General features: G+C 43.0%; 1 protein-coding gene across 4 annotated transcripts in view; it reads left to right on the forward strand.

Annotated features, from left to right (window-relative positions):
* The first annotated feature begins 6,074 nt into the window (after positions 1–6,074).
* Positions 6,075–20,211, forward strand: part of FAM171A1 (family with sequence similarity 171 member A1) — a 123,793-nt gene continuing 109,656 nt past the window's right edge. For all 4 annotated transcript variants that reach the window (XM_074358456.1, XM_074358458.1, XM_074358459.1 and 1 more), the window contains exon 1: positions 6,075–6,314. In XM_074358456.1, coding sequence (XP_074214557.1) covers positions 6,218–6,314 — 97 coding nt within the window. In that variant the 5' untranslated portion in view covers positions 6,075–6,217. The remainder of the gene's footprint in view (positions 6,315–20,211) is intronic.

Raw genomic sequence — 20,211 nt, forward strand, 5'->3', positions numbered from 1 at the left:
TATTTCCAAATCAATAGCAGATCCATAGTCCCAAAGTGGATTAGGTAGGGGTCTCTAGAGAAATAGAAACAATATGAAAGATATACAGAGAAATATTTATTATGAGGGATTAGCTCACATGATTCTGGAGGCTAAGAAGTCCCACAATGTGCTGTCTGGAAACTGGAGGTTCAGGGAAGCCAGTGGTGTAAGCCCTAGGCCGGAGTCCCATGGCCCATGAACCAAAAGTGTTGATGTCTAATGGCAGGAGTAGATGGATGTCCCAGCTCAAGCAGAGAGCAAATTTCCCTTTACTCTCCTTTTTTGTTCTATTTGGGCCCTCAAAGGATTAAATGATGCCTGCCCACATGGGTGAGGGCCATCTGCTTTCTCAGGTCACCTGTTCAAATGTTAATCTCTTCCTCCAGAAACACCCTCACAGACACACCCAGAAATAATATTTTACCAGCTACCTGGGCATCTCTTAACCCAGTAAGTTGTCCTATACAATTAACCATTCTACCAAGAACTAGCTCCCTCCATAAAAAAAACCTCCCTCCCTCTGCCCATCCCATTAATCTCAGGAATAAATATCCCTTTGGCAAAAGTATAAATAGCATTTAGGCATATTTAGACTGGAACAATTTGCACTGTATTCAGACATATTACTGGGCAGAGGGGTTAACAACCACAATTTATAACATTAAGTGAGAAATGCCACTGACTTGCAAATAAACATTTGAGACACAAAATGCATTCGTAGAACCAAGGACTCTTATATTTGGTCATAAAACCAGATCGTTCAAGGATTATGAAGGAATGATATTTCCCTCTTCTTCCTTTTTTGATGAAAACCATTGGTTTTCACCCTGATGTCTGCAAACAGGAAAGTTGGAACTTTGAGCTGATTTTCATTTGTTCTTTTTTCAGGAGGGTTGGGGGAGGTCACTTTTTGGTTTACATTTTGAAGACTTTGAAAGAATACAACTATAAAACATTAACTGAAATTTTCACAAAACTTTAAAATACATACTAGTGAATTTCCATTCATCTACAAATGTTTCCATCTCTTTAGAAGGTGATAATAGAAGAAAACAGTAGCCAAATACATCGTTGGTTAAGACTCATCTGAGGGGGATTTCAGAGGCATCCAGAGAAATACAGTCTATTCAATCTTTTAATTTTATGCAGAAAATGATCTCCTAAGGCCATATACATTCAAAGTAAGTGCATCTAAACCTGTTGTATTGTTTAAACAGACAAATCATCTCCTCAGCCCCATTTCCATGTTTATGGGGCCAGTAGTGAAGGGGACTCTTGGAGGGAGAGACCCTTTGTTTAATAATTAAACAGGACTGGGGCATTAAGAGAAATGACCTAGCAGCAGGTACCTTTGAGTCAAAAGCTTCAAAATGAAACAGAAAGGACATGAAAAGAAAGGAAAAGAAAATAATAAGAAAGGACCACTCAGAAAGCATTAACTTGAAAATTGACTGGAGATTACGGGGCATGAGGGCCTACAGCACAGCGAAGATTTCTTCCCTGTTCTGGGTACAGAATGAGCCTCAAAGCAGGAGATCAATTAGTGCTAATTTCCTTCACCATTTTCCCTATTAGCGTCCTGTCTTTTCCTTAACTCTTTCAGCTTTCTACGAAAAGAACAAAACAGCTTTCCAGTCTCTGCCTTGTTTGATGTCTCTTCTGAGGCTCTAAGGCAGATGCAGTAGGTCACAGACAGACATTTCATCCAGATACAGAGTGGAAGTGCCAACTGCAAAAAAAAAAGCACAGCCTAAAAGTTGAGAATTATGCTTTATTCAGTGGACATACTGAGGACCTCAGCCCAGAAGACAGCATCAAATGGCTCTGAATGACTGTTCCAAACAGGTAGGAGAGGAAACAGGATACATAGGAGTTTTTGAAAAGACAAAAACAAAAAAAAACCAGAAAGTTGGAACATCAAAAGTTACTGTTAAAGAAAAGCCAGCCATCTCAAATTAATGAATTCAGCACTTTTCAGTGGGTGGGAATATGCAAGATTCTGGACTCACTGAAATCAGCCCTTTAACATGCACCTCAGTTATCTAGCACCAGTGTCCTGTTTTTCTCCATCCTGAATCCCCTCAGGATGTCCAGCTAGGGGCAGCTGCACTAGCTGATGGTTTAATGGCTTGATGGCTGCAACACCCTTTGTTTACTGATACGGCAGGTGACATTCTTCATCCACAAAAGTTTACTTTCCTACTTTCCCTGACCCCTCCTTGACTATATGACAGTAATTCAATGACCAGCAAAGGGTTGAGCTAGAAGATTCTCCTTGCTGTAATGGAACAGGCAACCAGATTCTCAGGTACCCACCAATCTCCTACTATCCTTTCCAATGGCCAAGACCTATTGACGCATCCCAGACTCCTCTAGGGACTACGGGGCATGCAAAGAAAAACAGTCAGACAGGGGGTCTGAAATTACGCTATCACTGATCCACTCTTGTAGGCTAATACACATTTGCAACTTCTCTGATGAAGCAGAAAGATCTTTGGAAAGACACATGGATTGATTGACATGGGTGTGAGTCACCAAGAGAATGGAACGTGGGAGTGTTAGGGTTAATGGAACACATCAATTCCTTCTCAGTAATCTCCTCACCTTTTTTTCTTTTTTCTTTTCCAAGTAGATGGCCAACAAGTTCTGCAAGAAAATACAGAGCACATCCAATTTCCATCTCTGGCTACATTTTATCTAACTTTAATAAAAGAGTCAGCAAACAGGAATTGGAATATTCACAACACATTTCCTGATCAGTACAAACCTCCAAATTAGTTTGTTGTTCACAGGCAGCTTCTTACTCGGGGCAGATGAGAGGGAGCAGAGGGGGCAAGAAGAGAAAGGGGAGCAGGAAGGACAACTCCTCTTGAAATAAATTCAGACAATTAAAATTCCACCACATGGGCACAGACATCAGGAAAGATTTCAACAGAATAAATAATCTTTTCACGGAGCCTCTGGAATCAAGGTCTGTGGAAAAATTCAGTCAGGAAAAGTTCTGTATATGGCATCCCTGCTTTTGGCAGAGAACTCAAAAATGGAAATGAAATGCACAGTCAGGCAACTTCTAAGCAGTTTTAAGTAAGTACAGTCATAATTCATCTTCAGTCGAACAATGTGAGACTTTAATAAGAGCAACAGGAAAATTCTAGAAGGAACGAACTCTTCTGATTTCCATTGTTCTGCAAACACTCCCTCTCAAGCAGTGATGTTTTTTCCCCCATAGTTACCAAGTGTGAGTCTGGTTAATGGAACTAGAGAAACAGTAAACTGTATACTTTTATTCCAGTAGAGGAGAAGGGGGAGTATTTAATTCTTACATAATTCTGGGCAGATTATATGGAAGAGTGCTTGCTTATGTGATTTCACAGGATTTGTGCTTTCTTATCGTCCCACCCAAGTAGCTGGAAAGCATCCACCTGAGGAGCAAGTGCTCACGGGGACCTCAGCACTTTTCTTGGCTTTGAGATGATGCACTCTTCAAAGTATTTAACCTCTTTCGTGTCATCTACAAAATGGGTTGGGGCTAGTGGTTGTGAAACTATTTATACAAGCCTCAGTGTTGCTATCAAGATGCATACACTTCTAAAGTGCCCTATCATCCACAGAAATTTTGTTACACACACAACAGCTATTATTTTGAGCATCTACATGTCCTGATTGTGACCAAAACTTGATTAGACTAATCAATTAGTGTTTCCTTAGACTTCTACCACTCTTACAAGTTCTAAAACGCTATACTAGCATAGTTACAGGATCCCAAATACCAGTGTTTGGGGTGAACAATAAAGCTTAGGAGGGAAAATAATATAGAACGAGGATTTTTGCTTTTTTTAAATTTTATTTTGAATAATTACAGACTCACAAGAAGTTATGAAAACAGTAAAGAGAGGTCCCTTGCACGCTGCACCTGGCTTCCCCCAGTTGTAACATCTTATACGACTATAGTACATTAAAAAGACCAGGAAATTGACATTGGTACAATACTATTCATTAGATACTATTAACTGGATTCAGATCTTACTGGAATTAGCAATTTAGCAATTTAAACCAATTTGGACACAGGTAGAGGTAACTTGAATCATTTGCATGAACTTTGTTCTCAGAGGTAACCTGGTATAGGGAATTTGAGTTTGCTGTCATCAGACCCATATATTGTGGGTACATTATTTATCACTGTAAAATGGGAATAATATTACCCAAATAAATTCTTATAAGCAAATATCTTCAGTCCAGCAAGCATGGCATATATTAGGAACTCCAAATATAAGTGTCCTTCGTTCCCTCAGGAAACCTGACACTTCAGGTCCCAGGATTTTGTAGGAGTCCCAGATGATCCCCCGTAATGACCTAGTTATTGATGATGATGATGATGATGATGATGATGATGATGATGATGATTTTGTTCAGGCTAATCCTGTTTCTTATAACCAACATCCCTGACAAAGACACATCTTCAAAAGATTTGTAGTGAGTAGTTTTAACTCTGGGATGGGCTTAATATCACTTCCCTTAGGAGCAGTCCCCTACCCCAAGAAAGTGACTTGAAAATTTTGGGACTGCTCTGCTCCAAAAGCCATCCTCCACCCAGCAATCTAGCCAGCCTGGACACTTTGTGTTCCTATGGGCAGTTGCCAAGCTGGAGTTGAGGACTGATCTGGACTGTCATTCATCTCATATGCTCCCTCCCCTGGCTCTGATGTGGACCCCGGAATTACCCTAAGACTCTGAGGCTAGAAATCAGAAGGAGGTATCAGGCGGTCCCTAATTGTAGGTTTTCTCTTCCAACTTTCTGACAACCTGCCACCCCGTGCAGGTGCACAACGTGCATTAACTGCAGCACTGGCCCTGAGGATGCCGATAACAACCACATGGGCTTCCTCTCCTGGTTTTACTGTATCTCACAAATGATTTGTCTGTAATAAGCCAACTGGGTAAGTGCTATCCTTCTTTCTTTTTTTGGTGCAGTGCCTGCCATGCCTTAATGCCCAATAAATAAAATCACAGCAATAACCCTCCTCTGGAGTACTGGAGTGTTCTGGAGGCAGCACCAGGTCTCTGATGAGTCTGGTGTGGATTTCTTCAGAGCTGTCCTCAGGGTCCCTGCAGTGTTGGTGGGAGGCACAGTAGAGAGAGTCAGGGGGACATGAGGGTTGTATGGAGAACAGCACACAGCAAGAGCCAGTTAAAGAAGGGAAGTTGGGGTGGGGGCTGAGTTGGGTATCTCCGCTTAAAGGAAGCATGAAGTTTTTGTAGAAAGCTTCAACCCTGGGGCCAGAAAGATCGTTTTATTGGAACCTTGGCTCTATCACGCACCGGTTAAGGGCTAAGGACAAATTCCTTACCCCTCCTTTTCCTGTATTCTGATCTGTGAATGGGACTCGCAGTACCTAATTCTGAGATCATGTATTATGAAGACAAAACTAAAGTGGAAGAAAGGACTTAGGGCCTCATTAAATGTAAATTTCCTCCTCACCTTAACCTTCTAGAAATACCCCAGCACAACTCAACCTACAGATGTTTCCCTGTCAACACTCAGGCACTGAGGGCCACCTACAGTTGACGCGGGTTGAGGGATTCTGTCCCAGCTGACCTCTGATCTTAGGTGTCACATCTCCCCTGGAGTTCATGGGTGGATTGGGACGTGAAGAGCTGCAGGATGGCATTATCCTGTGGAAACCTTGTGGGGTCACACTGTGAGACCCCGGTGCCACCCAGGACCCTCAGTCAATCAGCTGCAAGGCTACTGGCCTGAAAGGCAGGTGCTGTTATTCCAAAGCGGCGGGGAACCTAGGCTGCCAGCGGTCTGGGCGCCAAGGTCGCTTTTCACCTTCCCCGGGAGGCCTGCGGGCCTCGGGGTGGACCCTCTCGGGTGGCCGCCAGACCGGCCGCCAGGCGGCACCACGGCCGGGTGCCTGGGCGGGCGGGCCGGGGGCGCGAAGGGGTTAAGGAGTCGGCGGAGGCGCGGCAGCAGCTCTCCCGGGAAACCCACCCGGGCGCGCGGAGGCGGGAGCCGCCGTGGGCTGCAGGGCCCGGTGCCGCGCCGGGCGGGGGCGCGGCCAATCGGGCGGCGGGCCCGGCGCGCGCGGAGCCAGGCGACATGGAGGGAGGCGCGGCGGCCGGCTGCCCCTGACGCGCGGCTCCGAGCCGGTGATCCGCCAGCCCGCGCCGCCCGGGGCCCTGCGGCGCGGAGATGAGCAGGTCGGCGGCGCTCCTGCTCTGCCTGCTGGGCTGCCACGTCTGGAAAGCGGTGACTAAGACGCTGCGGGAGCCCGGCGCCAGAGCCCAAGGTCCGTGCGCGGCGGCGGCGGCGGCGGCGGCGGGGCCCGGGCGGAGGGCTTTGTGTCGGCCGCGGGCCTGCGGCAGAGGCGGCGGCGGCGGCCGGGCTCCCGGGCCGCATTGTGTCGCCGCGGCGGCCAGAGTCCCCGCCGCCGGGCCTGCAACCCCCGCGCCGCTCTTTTTGGGGGGCGGTGCCTTCCGGGGACGCGGAGATGCCCGGGCAGATGCTCCCGGGAGGCCGTGGGCCGCTGGGGGTGCGGGTGGCATCAGCTGTTGCTGACTTGGGTGGCTGGTTTGGGTGCATCCTAAGTTCCTTTATGCGCCACAGGGACATGAGGCTCCATCTCTTCTTTCGCCCGGAGAGAGCGGCTGGCCCCGGGTCACCTCCGCCAGCTCCCCTTCCTTGGGGCTGGGGGTCCTCAAATGCTGATCGCGGAGGCTGCGCTCGGCCCTTTTGTTGCGTGACCGAGGGGGTGGCCGCCGCCCCTGGGGTGCCCCCTGCGCCCCTGGACCCAGAGGTCCGCGGCCGCTGCCCGCCTCCAGCCTGCTGCAGTTTGGGAAAGTTTCGAGGTTTGCTTCCCCTCCCTATCCGACGTCTTTTCCAGGCCTTAAGGGATTTGCCCGTGGGCCCAGGAATCATCCCTCTAAGAGGAGAAAGAATTGGAACTGGGAGGCCCTAATCAATTTTAAAAAAAAATGATTTCCAGGGATGTATGCGCCAGCTCATGCCTTTTGTCTATTCTTTGGCCTCTGCAAATCTGCTTGCCACCCCTGGAAGCAATGTGGTCGTCTCTGAGAATGGCCACGAGCCTTTTGTTTTTAAAATAAGAATGTATTTGGGCGGAAACCCGAGGCTTCCATTGCATGCGTTTGTGGGGTCTAAATCGAGTGCTTCTCTGGTGCCTGGCTTTTCCAAGGGTGAGTGAGGCGGCGGCAGATGAACATCTGGCATTCACCCAGGACACCGCTGCCACCCTAGCTGGGCCTCTCAGGTCTCCCGTGAAGGTTTCCTTGCAGCCTTGTAGATGCTCTCCGCCCCCAACCCCACTCCAGACACCTTGCCCTTGTCCTTTCCTCGAAGAAAGGTGTGTGTTCTGTGAATTCTGCCCAGCGGACAGAATGCACAGGCAGCACTCCATCCCGGCTGGCTCCATTTTCTTTCTGGGACCCTGCTTTACCACACCTCCCCCACCCCCAACCTTTTCCTCATGCTAACCCTCTTCCCTTACAGCACATATTCTGAGTCCAGAGTGCGTGGGAGCAGAGAACCCTGAATAGATTTACACCTCTGATGTTGCCACAGGGAAGGGAGGTTCTACCCAAAGTCCACTGGGTTTACTTTGTTACCTGCATGTTGAATTAAAGGTTTTCATATTCATCACTTGCTGTACCGTTTGCTGGCATCTATTTTATGCGTTGCTTTTTCTATAGCTGTGATGGAATAGGACCGTTATGAGTTGTGCATAACTTTAGTAGTGTATTATGGAAGGGGGAACACTAATAAGGTACAGAAGGACTCACATATCTCTTCCATGTGGGAAATGAATGTTTAGGACATTAGATCATCAGTGTTGAATTGTAGCCTCTTTCATTAATACCCTACTGCTCTTTGAATCAGCGATTTTAATGAATATGATATTTGTGTTTCAACCAGGCCATTAATTCCAAAGTACAGATTGAATTTTTTCTTTTGCACTTGAAGAAGGAAAATGGAAATATTAAGTTCATTAACGTATAACATAGGAGAAGGCCTGGCCTCAGTTGAAAAAAAAAAAAGTCATGAAAAAACCTAGTATGTTTAGGTCAAAGACCAACTTTTACAGAGACCTTGCTGCTAAAAATCAGATTAGGTAACTAAAATCTCAGAAGTGGAATATTTGATGAAGTGAGTGAGAAGTGGTCAACCTGTGAGCTGTTTGTGCCATGGCTAAGAATAGGTTTGTACGTGGGTGTGGTAGGTTGGAATGGTGTATCAAGTATCTTTATTTTTCTCCCAGGATTGCGTCCTTGATTGTGTAGGATGGCTTTGTAGAGAGTTGAGCCCAGGGCCGCTGCCAGAACTGAGGGCCTCACTACCTGGTATCTGGATTTTGAGTTGTATCATTTTTAAGAGAATGGACTCAATCCCACTGAGTTCTTCAAATTGTCTTGACATTTATCTTGTAACATAATTTTTATTTACTTTGTAAAATTTTATTTAATTTTTTTATTGAGGTATAATTGTTTTACGATATTATGTTAATTTCAGGTGTACAACATGGTGATTCAAAAATTTTAATTTATACTCCATTTAAAGTTATTATAAAATATAGGGTATATTTCCTGTGGTATGCAATATGCCCTTGTAGTTTATTTATTGTATACATAGTAGTTTGTACCTGTTAAACTCCTAGCCTTATCTTTCCCCTCCTCCCTGCCCTCTTCCCATTGATAACCACTAATTTGTTCTATCTGTGGGTCTGTTTCTATTTTGTTATATTCATTCATTTGTATTTTTCCACATAGAGTAACACAGTTTTTAAATTCATGTCTTTTCTGCGCTCTTGGATCACATACACAACGAAAACAAATGCTACCTCTGACTTGATTTTGCATTTCCACGGCCGGTGGTGGATGGTCTTGCACAGGGTGGGTGCTCAGGTAGTGCTGAAAGAGTGAAGGGGTGAAGACAAGCTAGTACATATACTATAGTGCACCATGCATGCATTTTAAGAAGCAAGCTTCAATTGGGAACCTTCCCCAAAAACTAATTGATAAAGAGTTTTGCTTTTATTATAGAGTGTCACCTGAATCATACTTTGACCGTGCATTGGGCTCACATAGATGTTGTGCACCAACGGAGTTTAGACTGAGTGAACTCAAATATACACATCAGATACCGTAGTAATCCAGTTAGATCCCTGGGGCTAAATGACACCTTTATTAAATGAATCTTTGTTATGTCATCTGAGGAAACTAACATCTGCAAAACTTCTTGACATCACTTTGCTTTTTATATATTCAAGATAAAATTTAAGATTTGGCTCTTCCCACTGTAGTTGCTTTGAATCAACCAAGGAATGTCAAAGACAACAGCTGTTACTATGAGGGTTGGCTTTGTTGATCATGAATTTGAACTAGCTCCAGCATGAGATTACATGTTTTTATTAAGTGTTTTCACCTAAGATGTCCTAAAGTGTTTATAGTATCTTTTTTTTTTCCCCTGGGAATTTTATCAGAACTGTTACTCAGATGAACCCACTAGTTCTGACTTTCTCCACCTCTTACACAACTGTGCACTGAGGCTGGCTTGATGGGGGTGGTGCTACTTGAAGAGCAGTAAGCTGTGCACATGTGCTCTACAGAGGTGTAGTTTTGAACCCCAGCACTCCCTTTATGTGCTAAAAGAAAGGTCTGAGCTAGATTAGGGGCTTCATGCTCAGAATGCTATTGTATGATCTTTACTATGCTGTTCATTGTCTAATAATAGTAAGGTATTTTGCAATGATGTACTAACTTTGTGGTCATCTCAGAAAAGTTACAATCTGTCTTAATGTTTGAGGTGAACGGTTGGCCATCTCTCTTCTCTCCAGAGATCTATTCTTGGCCATACTCAAATTTCGGCTATTGGAACATCATGATCAATTGAAAGACCATGAAGGGATGTAAACTACCAGAAGGGTCATCCAACAAGCGTAATATATGCTGACATTATATTATAAGCATAACATCTAATTAAAACTCAAGGGCTCACATCCTGAGAAACTACAGGACTTGAACTTGCTGAGATCTCTGGGCTTCATTGCAAGCCAGGTATGGAGCTCTATGCAGAAGCAATGGCACTGTCTAGGGAGTTTTTGGCAAAGTCTTTGAAGTGACTTTATAAATTAATTTTTTATCCTATTTGTATTTGTCCAACAGTGCTTTATAACTTATAGCATATTAGCTTAAAAATCTAACCAAAAGAAAGAAAATATTGCATGGATTTCTGAACTAATAGCTTGCAAATGAAAGTACTTTCCAAGTTTTAATCAAGACTTAGTTTTGAACAAATCAGTGATATCTCTGTAAATCTGATAATCTTTATTATTGTTAAATACTAATTTAGTAATTTTAGTAAATGCTAGTTACTAAAAAAGTACATGAAGCTAAGTTGGACAGATAACAGACATGTATAATACTGCATATTGAAGGAAGAATTGGATGTAAAAATATTTCAGAAACCTAGTTGGAAGAATTTGTCCTGTGATAACACATAGACTTCAATAATGCTATTATAGCTTAATCAAATTGTAGAGAAATATTGTAAACAAGTTGATTTTCAGTTGATTTCACCAAATATGGCTTCAGGACTTTTAAAGACCACAGTCCTGGCTAAATTATTCAGTTATAGCATCCATGGAAGTGATATATATTTTAAATGAATTTTTAAATTAAGCTTCAGCACCCCAAATAGACCAATTAAGTGCATGAAGTAATTGTTCTTAAAGAAATTTTAGTGTGATGCAATAGTTTGCCCTAAATTCAGAAAAACCATTACTTTTGTAAAGTCAAACTTGTAAATAGGCAACATTTGAGGCATTTAACCACTTTAGAAAGGGTTTCATAATAAGTTCCCTTAAAATCAACAGTTCAGTCCGCATACTGAAGATGATTCTACCTTCCTCTGATCAAGCCTCTGTTTGAAATGATCTGCTGGATCCTCCTCCTCTCAGATTAAAGTGAGTCTGCAAACATTTGCTCTTTTTTCTTTCATTTACCACTTACAGAATCTCTTAATCCATAGTGATGCCAGTAATTAAACCCTATTATGTGGATAACTCCAACGTTTCTCTCTCTTGCCTTGACCTGGTGTCCTAGCTCCGTTTCTTTATATACAACAAGCTACTGGACATCTCCATTCAGTGCGGTGAGTTTACTTCAAACTCCTGATCTTCCAGTCTCCTCCAGTCCAGCATACCTTAAATTTTCTATTCACTAGACTCAAAACCTGGCTGCCCCCTTAGATCCTTTCTCTCTCTTATAATTCATACAGTCACTGATCATAGGGGTGCATTTTTGTAACACATTTATATAGATTTTTTAGATGGGTGGATATGTTCTTACAGCATTAGAAGGATCTTCAAGGTCAAGTTTATCCTTCTTGTTCTGGAGATGAGGAAACCCAGGTCGAAAGAAGTGAGGTGACCTCAGATAGTGGTGTTCTCTAGCCACACAGACCCTGTGGAAGGTCGAGTCATGGCCCTCAAAGATGTCTATGACCTGATCCCTGGAACCGGTGAATATGATAGTACTTTACATGGCAAGGGAGACTTTGCAGAGCTAATTAAGTTAAGGATCTCCAGGTGGAAATATTATCCTGGATTATCCTTAGAAGAGGGAGGCAGGAAGATCCAAGTCAGAGGAGATGTGACAACAGAAACAGAGGGTCAGAGTCAAAGAGACGATGAAGATATCTCACTGAAGGCTGTGAAGATGGAGGAAGGGCCACATGCCAAGGAACACAGGTGGCCTCTGGAAGCTGGAAAGGGCAAGGAAATGGATTCTCCCCTAGGGCTTCCAGAAGGAATGCTGCCTGGCTGACATCTTCACATTAGCCCAATGATGCTATTCTGGGGCTTCTGACCTCCAGAACTGTACGATGGTAAATTTGTGTTGTTTTAAGCCACTAAGTTGTAGTCCTTCACTTGGTGGCAATAGGAAACTAATACAGATACTAGCCCCCAAGGACTGTGAGAGGAGATGCACCCATACAGCCAGGGACATGTTACAGCGTGGACCACTTTGGGAGACCAGGATGCTGAAGATAACACTCAGAGAAGTGCATGAAGTCTTTGCATCTAACAGAATTCTGCCAAATTGGTACCATGTTGGGGATCCTCGGGGAACACCTTACGGACCTCCCCACCACCACCAAAGTAACTTTTTTTTTTCCAGCGGTGCTCAGTGGGCTGTGACATGTAAGCAAGTTGCATCAAATTATCTATGTTCCTTCTAGAGTTGGGATTATTCACATCTGCACGGAGAATACAGAGCCTCTTTTAGAAATCTGGCTTGCTTTTAAACTTGGTTCTAATCTTTGTTGAAAACCTATTGGTAACTAAACGAGGTAAAAGAAAGTTATGATTTTGTTAGCCCCGGATGCCTTTCATATAATAAAGCAATACAGGACCCCACCCCCAACTTGAAAAGGCCTCCCAGGTGTGTCTCAGAGGCCCAGCACGTCTCCTTGGTATTTCTCTACCTGTCTCAAGGCAAATGAGCCCTGCCACCTCTGGGGCCTGGAACCAGGGGAACAATTAAAGACACCGCCATGCAAGAGTTGGGCAGAGCAGTGTAGAAACACCTGGATAGTCCTCGACATGGCCCCAGTGGGGAAACACAGGAATTTTAGTGAGACTGCATGGTCTCCTGCAGTTTCTGTTTCACCAGGAAAAGATTAAAGACTACTGTAGCTCAGAGAGGGGAGCCACATGGCATTCAGGCAGGACCCGGAGCAGCAGCTGCAGGGGTCACTAGTGATTTGGTGGAGTGGCCTGGGGTTCCAACCTCACAGGCCAGGAGAGGGGGAAAGATAATGAAGTGTCTTCTCCTGAGGAATCAACTCAAGACAGAAGCTTGAACCGTCTTAATTTCAGGGCTTTGGCCTAAAGGTCAATAAATATTGGAAAAAGGGAGAGAAGGACTCAGTTATGCTAAGGCCGAAGACGTTGCCTTAGGTGGAGTTATCAGTCTTTCCTTCCCTCCCACCTCATGAACATCCATGCATTCCTTTCTCTTCAGTTTCCCTTCCTGGCCTCCCTGTGCCCCCACAGGTCCTTGTGGACAGCAGCATGTCTTCCTCTCTGTTTTTGTCTGTCCTTTCAACCCAGGCTCTCTCCACATGGCTCTTTTCCAACACCATTTGAGTCATGTTTCTCTGCTGCAGAAAAACATCGACTATTTTCCTGTTACCCAAAGTATGAAGGCTCAATTATGAAGTCTGGTCTTGACAGCCTTTCTGTCTTTCCTCACATGCCTGTTCTGACTTTCTCTCCTGTTATTTGCCGGATGGAAGTATCCCCTCCAGCTAAAGTGTTCCATTCATTGTCCCCTGGGAGATGGTGGCGCAGCCTCAGTTCCCTGCACCCACAGTTGTGTCCCTCGTTTCTGTTCTTAAAATCCTAAATGTTGAGCGTCTGCTGTAGGAAGGCAGTATACTAAACACTTAGTAGACAAAAGAGGGTGGTGTAGAGGGGCCAGTGTATTTTGGGTAAGCTTGATTATCGAGGGGTCCTTACCCTCTTGTATTTTACAATCCAATTGGAGAAGAAATGGAAAAATCAATTAAGGACATCACCAAAGTACTTTTATGTAATTAGGCAAGAGTCTCTTGAGTAAGATGAAACTCATTAATGCTTGCATGACTAAAACCCAGCTATAAGTTGTCTATGATGTTTATTTCTAGGTATTTCAAGGGTCTGTCCACAGTAAGCCACAGGAAGTTGTATTTCAGAGAGCATAAGCACACAGAACATCGCTTAATGCTCCTAAAAGATCTGTTGAGTAAGAGACATCCTTTTGGTGATCAAATATTTAAGCAGCAACAGCAGTGATTAGACAATATTGGTACTGTAATAATTTCCAGTATCAGTTGAAGCTCTGGATAATAATTGCAGAAACAGGTAAAACTCATATTACTTAAATTGAATGGGGAGATAAGGTGATCAAATATAGATTTCATATAGTCAAATATTTCAAAACTTAATTTTACATAAAACATAGACACATTACTCAAATATGAGAACCAGCAAGGTCTTTGGGGATTGTGGGAAGTAGCAAATGTCATAGGAAAAGCTGGCTTAGGAGAAGTGAACTTGGAAGTGAGTCTTGAGTTTACAAAAGATTTGTTTTGTTTTGTTTTGTTTTGTTTTGTTTTGTTTTGTTTTGAGCTATACCCAACAGGAATAGAGAAACATGATTTTAATAAGGGAAGATAATCAGGTCCAAGTCCAATGAATATCTCATTTGCCTAGATTTACTTTTTTGAGCTGAGGATTTGCATAGAAGAATTGTTGAATTCGTATTGAAGGGAAGATTTTCAGTGTAATTTCTACAGGGCTGAACTGAGGCACTAAAACGCTGATGAAAGTTACCCTCAGCCCATAAGGTGGGTTATATTAGGAAGACTTCTGATTTCAAACCAGCAATTAGCACAGCCTCGTGGGTGACTTTATACCAGTAGTAGCTGAGTGTGGTTGTGGTTTGCTTCCTTTGCACCACAATTAGCACTTAGATCTCTCCTCTCAAAGAGAAGGCTCAATCAGGAGCATTTTCTAATGGAAACCCATCTTCACAGAGAGAATTAAAGCATATGTAACTTGGGTCTTAATATTTTGTTGTTAACAACACTTTTGTTTATTTGCTTATTCTTAATTTGTTTGATTATTTATAATGTATAGTTGATTTTAATATTTTATTAATGACTTGGATGAGTACATTGCAGGGACATTGATCATATGTTCTTATGAAATAAAGCGGAAAAGGATGTGTCTTAGACCATTTAAGCTGCTGTCAAAGAAGGCAATAGACCAGGTGGCTTATAAACAGCAGAAATTTATTTCTCTCAGTTTGGGAGGCTGGGAAATTCAAGATCAAGGTGCTGGCAGATGCGGTGTCTGGTGAGAGCCCACTTCTGGTTTGTAGATGTCTGTCTTTTTGCTGTATCCTCACTTAGCAGAACAGGTGAGGGAACTCTCTGGGGTCTCTTCTTAATAAGGACACTAACCCCATTCATGAGGTCTTTAGCCTCATGACCTAATCACCTCCCAAAGGCCCCATCTTCAGATACCATCTCACTAGAGATTAGGTTTCAACATACAAATTTTGGGGGGACACGGACATCAGTGTACAGCAAGAGGCTTGCAAGATTTAAATTAAAAAAAAAAAAAAATAAAAAATAAAACCTCTCCCAAGGCAGTAACTGTGGGGTAAAGATAACAAAATTGTAGAGTAGAAAGGAAGTTACATATATAGTTTTTTAGCCAATGGGGAAAAGACTTAGATCTTTTAGATGTCTGTAAGATTAATCAAGTAAAAAGTGAGTAGAAGGTATGACTTAGTTACCAAAACTTCCAGGGTGATCTTGAGCTGCTTTGAATTTGTGGTTTCGAGAAGGCAGATTGGGACATAAACCTTTGTCATGTGTTGGTATGACCACACTTGGAGGATTGTATTTGGCCCTAGATGCTAGATTTAAGATTGCTGTTGACCCTCCTGAACACATTCCAAGGAAAGCTTGAAATTGAGTCGCTTGGCTTCATGTGCTGCTGTTTCCATATCATCTGGTCATCCATTGATGATGTTAGCAAGCGCTGGGCTGGACCAGAGGCCCCTGCATCCACACAACCCTCTGACACAGCCTCATCCCTGTTGGTCATCACAGGCTCAGCCCCAGAATAGCTGAACTGAGTTCATCAGATGGAGGAACTCCAGACATTTATTGTTGTTCTTGAAAACAGGGCAGCTACATGGGTAGCCTCAAAGTCTTATTTGAGAAAGATGGTCTGGTCCCAGAGAATGTTTGGTCTAAACAAAAAAAGGCACCAGAAGGTGTGTTGGGAAACCTCAAGTATCTTAAGATCGACTGCATTCATTTTCTATGGCTGTCTTCACAGATTACCCCAAGTCAATGACTTGAAGCAATGCCCTTATTGTCCACAGTTTCCAGGGGTGGGAGGTTTGGGCACAGCACAGCTCAATGAAGTCTGTGCTTGGGGCACCACATGGCCAGAATCAAAGCATTGGCGGGGTTGTGTTCCTTCTTGTAGGCTCCTGGGTAGAACTCACTCCCAAACTCGCTCAAACTGTTGTCAGAATTCAGTTCCCCACCGATAGAGGACCGAGGTCCGTTTCTCTGCTGGCTGCCAGTCTGGAACCTTTCTTCACTCCTTAATGCCACCTGTTTTCTTTGTCACCTTGTCCCTTCCACTGCCAGACTGGCAGCTGCATGAGGAGACCTTCCCACATGTCATCGCTCTCTGATTTGCCCTTCTGCCCTCTCTGACCACAGCCAGAGGAAGTTCTCTGCTCTGAAGGGCTCATGTGATTAGACTGGGCCAACCAGGTAATCCAGGACAGGCTCCCTGTCTCCAAGTGCATAGCCTTCATTACCTCTGCAGTTCTTTTTGCCGTTCAATGTAACATATTCGCAGGTTCCAGGTTGAGGGGCATGGACATCTTTGGGGATTGCATCCTGCTGGCCCACAGCCATAGTGTAAAGATGGGTCGTGCCATCAGCAGTGGACAGAGGGTTTCAGGAGGCAGATTTCCCTGCCATTGGAGACATTAAGAAGAGCAGGGAGGAAGACCACGGAGGGTGTTCTCTCCAAGAGTCTCAGGAAGGGTTGTTGGATGAGTGACTTCTCTGTCCCTTCCTGCCCTGAGATTTTAGAACTTTGCTGACCAAACTCTAAACTTTAGGGATTAAACTCATAACTCTGGAGGCATATGTGAAGAAAACCTCAGGCAGCTTATACAATACCAAATTCTGTATTTATAGTGGTCCTGAGTATTGGTATTTTGACCCTGAGAACCTGGGAGTGAGGTTTATTTCGATGACTACAGTTTACTGAATTATTTGAATGGTAAATACGTGCAATATCTCTCTTATACTTAATGTTAAGTCAGTGTAACAGTGACAGGCACTCTCAGCTTCACTCAGACATGAAAAGTAATCAGAGTGATTAGCTAACATGTTTTGAGTGATTGTTGCAATGCCAGGCGCAATGCTGAGTACCTGGTGGATTATCCTAATTTAATCTTCATACCAATCTTGCAGGCTACAAATATCAGTCTCATTTTATAGAAGGAGAATATAAGGCACAAAGAAATTAAACCTTTTGCCCAAAGTCACACAGTATGTGACAGAGTCCACTGTGTGACACCAGGCAGCCTGGCCTTCACCCTCAGACTGGGCTGCTTTCTGACTTGGAGGTTTAAATTAAAACTGCACACAATTTGGATCCTCGTGGCATTTTACTGGTACAAGTAAGGGTCTCTGAATGGACCTGTTCGTTTTTATGATGAAAGACAAACATATCTGCTGTGTGGTCCCTGTTGGCCTGGGAGGCACAGAAAGCCACCCTGAACAGTTACTTTGGAGCATCTCCTAAGAGCAGAGCCCTGTGTGTTACGTTGTGTGGGATGCAGATGTGTGGAAGCGGTAAGGAACCCTCACCAGTCACTCTCATGCGCTCCTGACCGAGGTCGAGTCGAGTAGGGTGGGACTTGGGGTTACACCCAGCTGGGCTTGGGGGAACCTTCTGGCTTGTGTTTGAAGCCCATTAATATTTGGCAGACTATTTATATAACAAGAGAAGCTTGTTAGAACCCAGCGATTGGAGAGTCAGAGGTAGGGAAGGATGTAGTTATTTGCAAAACAGGCCTTCAAGTATGTTTGAATGGTAAAGATGCCCTTGTTCTCCTTGAGCATCAAGTAGGGGCTTTATTCACTCCAAAGGAGGTGTGAAATATAATATTTATTTGATATTTGAACCTACTTGAAAAAGTTTAATCTTTTTCACTCTTTAAAAAAAAAGCTCCTTAGTTCCTCTTTCTTTGTATGATGATCGTGAAAATAAATTTTTAAATGATGCCATTATGGGACTTTAATAGATTTTTCCAACTTTTTCACCAAAATGTTTGGCCATTAAAAAAACTGAAACAAATTTATGTGTGTATGTGCGTGACTGGGACATTGTGCTGTACACCAGAAATTGACACATTATAACTGACTGTAATTCAATAATTTTTTTTTAATTGGAAGAATTTTACAGTGAATACCCCATACTCACTATTTAGATCCTACAATTAATATTTTACTCTGCTCACTTTGTTATTTATCTACCAACTCATTTATCCTTTTGTCCATCCATCAATCAGTCCATCTGATTTTTAAATGAATTTTAAAGCATATGTCAGATATCAGTGCCCTTGCTTCCATATACTGTGGCATGCATATTATTAATTAGTGTTCAATATTTGTTTGATTTCTTTCTCATAGGTTAATTTACATACAAGGAAATACCCAAATCTCAAGTACTGATGTATGCATTCACCTGTGCAATCCTGAATCCCATTATGATACAGGCTGTCATTTCAGAAAGGTCCCTCATGCCCCTCTCAGTAAATCCCTGCTCCTACCCCTTAGGGGAAACCACTGTTCTCATTTTTCCACTACAGAAACCATTCTTGCCTGTTCTAGAACGTCCTGTAAATGGAGTCATACAGTATGTACCCTGGCTTCTTTTGTTCACCATAATTTTTCTGTGTGATCCATCCATTTGTCACATGTACCAATGGATTGCTTATTCTTATTGCTGAATAGTAGTCCACTGGACTACTAATATTCTACAGTGTATTCATCCATTCCTCTATTGATAAACACAATTTTTTTCTGGTTCAGGGCTATTGTAAACAAAGTTGCTGTGAACATTTTAATATGTTGTTCTGTAGACATATGTTTTCATGTCTTCATTGCTCTTGGGAAAATATCTAGGAGCAGAATTCCTGGGTTATGGTGTTGGTGAGTATTTATTTTCATAAGTTTCTGCTAGACCTCTTTCCAGGTAGAAGTTGTAAGAGTCAATACACTCCAACAAGTGCCAGGATCTCTTAATGACTAGGCAGCTCCTAGAAGTTACTTGGGATACTTAATTAACCCTGTTGAGTCATTCATGTATTGAATCAATTCCTCGAAGTATTCTAACAGACTTTTCTTAAAGTTAATAAAGTATTAAGCATATCTATTCACAGTAGTCAGAAATTTTGAATTAGAGTCGAGCATGCCAAGAAATGATCTACTGTAAAAAGTGAAATTCCTTGAGATTGAAAAAGCTTCCCTAAAGACTGGGTATATCATTTGGAAATGGAGACCAGGTACAATTGTTTCTTTATTTCCTCTGCTTGTGCCATTAACCTCTAGGAATATACATTTAGCATTTCAGACGTATGTGCGTGTCCACATGAAGATTTCATGGAACCGAGCTGTTCCAGAGATCTACGTATGGGATGGGGGAAGAAGTGGGTGTTTGAGTCAGGTCCTCTTTTTTTCAGTTCTGTTTCTTCCCTCATGTAGCCTTTCCTAACTTTCAGTCTAGTTCAGAACTGCCTGATATTTTTAAGAAACTGTATCCATGCAAAGAGCAGTGGCACCTGTGTGTGGTTTTCCTGCTGTGTGTGCAGTTGCCCTTTTAGCAGAGGTACTCTCTCCAATCTGTTGCCTGGCTTCTTTGGACTTCTACCAGACGGACAGATTTAGTGGCTTAAATAGCCTTTCTGCTGTTTGTATGAGAGATTTTGTAAAAGGAGAGGATTATTTTCTGAACTTAAAACATTTTCTTGCTTTGATGCTCTTGAGATAGGATTGTTCAGTCTGACTCTCGAATGTGGGCCCCCAGAGCCCTGCATTTGTTGGGTATTTAATGTGGTAGAAACTCATCCTCTGGAAACTGCTAATCACTCTATTACTGTGTCGATATTTTTTGACACTGAGAAAATCTGTGGTTATTCTGAGTTAGGAAAACAGAATCTCATTAGAGCCATGTAAGTCTGTTATTCCAAATATTGTGATACAAAAGGGCAGTGCTTCTTGAGGATGGAATGAAAGAAGTTCCTTGTGTTTAGTGTCATTTGATTATTTAAAATATTCCTGCCTAATCAGAGGTTGAAGGTGATTGGTTTTTAGATGCCTCTTTAGAACAAGGTTTGTTGTTTTGTTTTTTTTTTTTTTTCAACTTTTTTGCAGGGCTGATAGATTTCTTTCATTGTCACCTACCATCTGCTGGACATGTTTTTGAGTGTGTGATAAAGCATATGGTAAAGGGATGGAGAAGTTAATGCATTCAACTGGTGAAGGTGGAGGGCACAGTGTCTGCAGTCTGGTCAAAT

This window comes from Camelus bactrianus, chromosome 35, assembly GCF_048773025.1.
Source record: "Camelus bactrianus isolate YW-2024 breed Bactrian camel chromosome 35, ASM4877302v1, whole genome shotgun sequence".
In the NCBI taxonomy this organism is placed as follows: Eukaryota; Metazoa; Chordata; class Mammalia; order Artiodactyla; family Camelidae; genus Camelus; species Camelus bactrianus.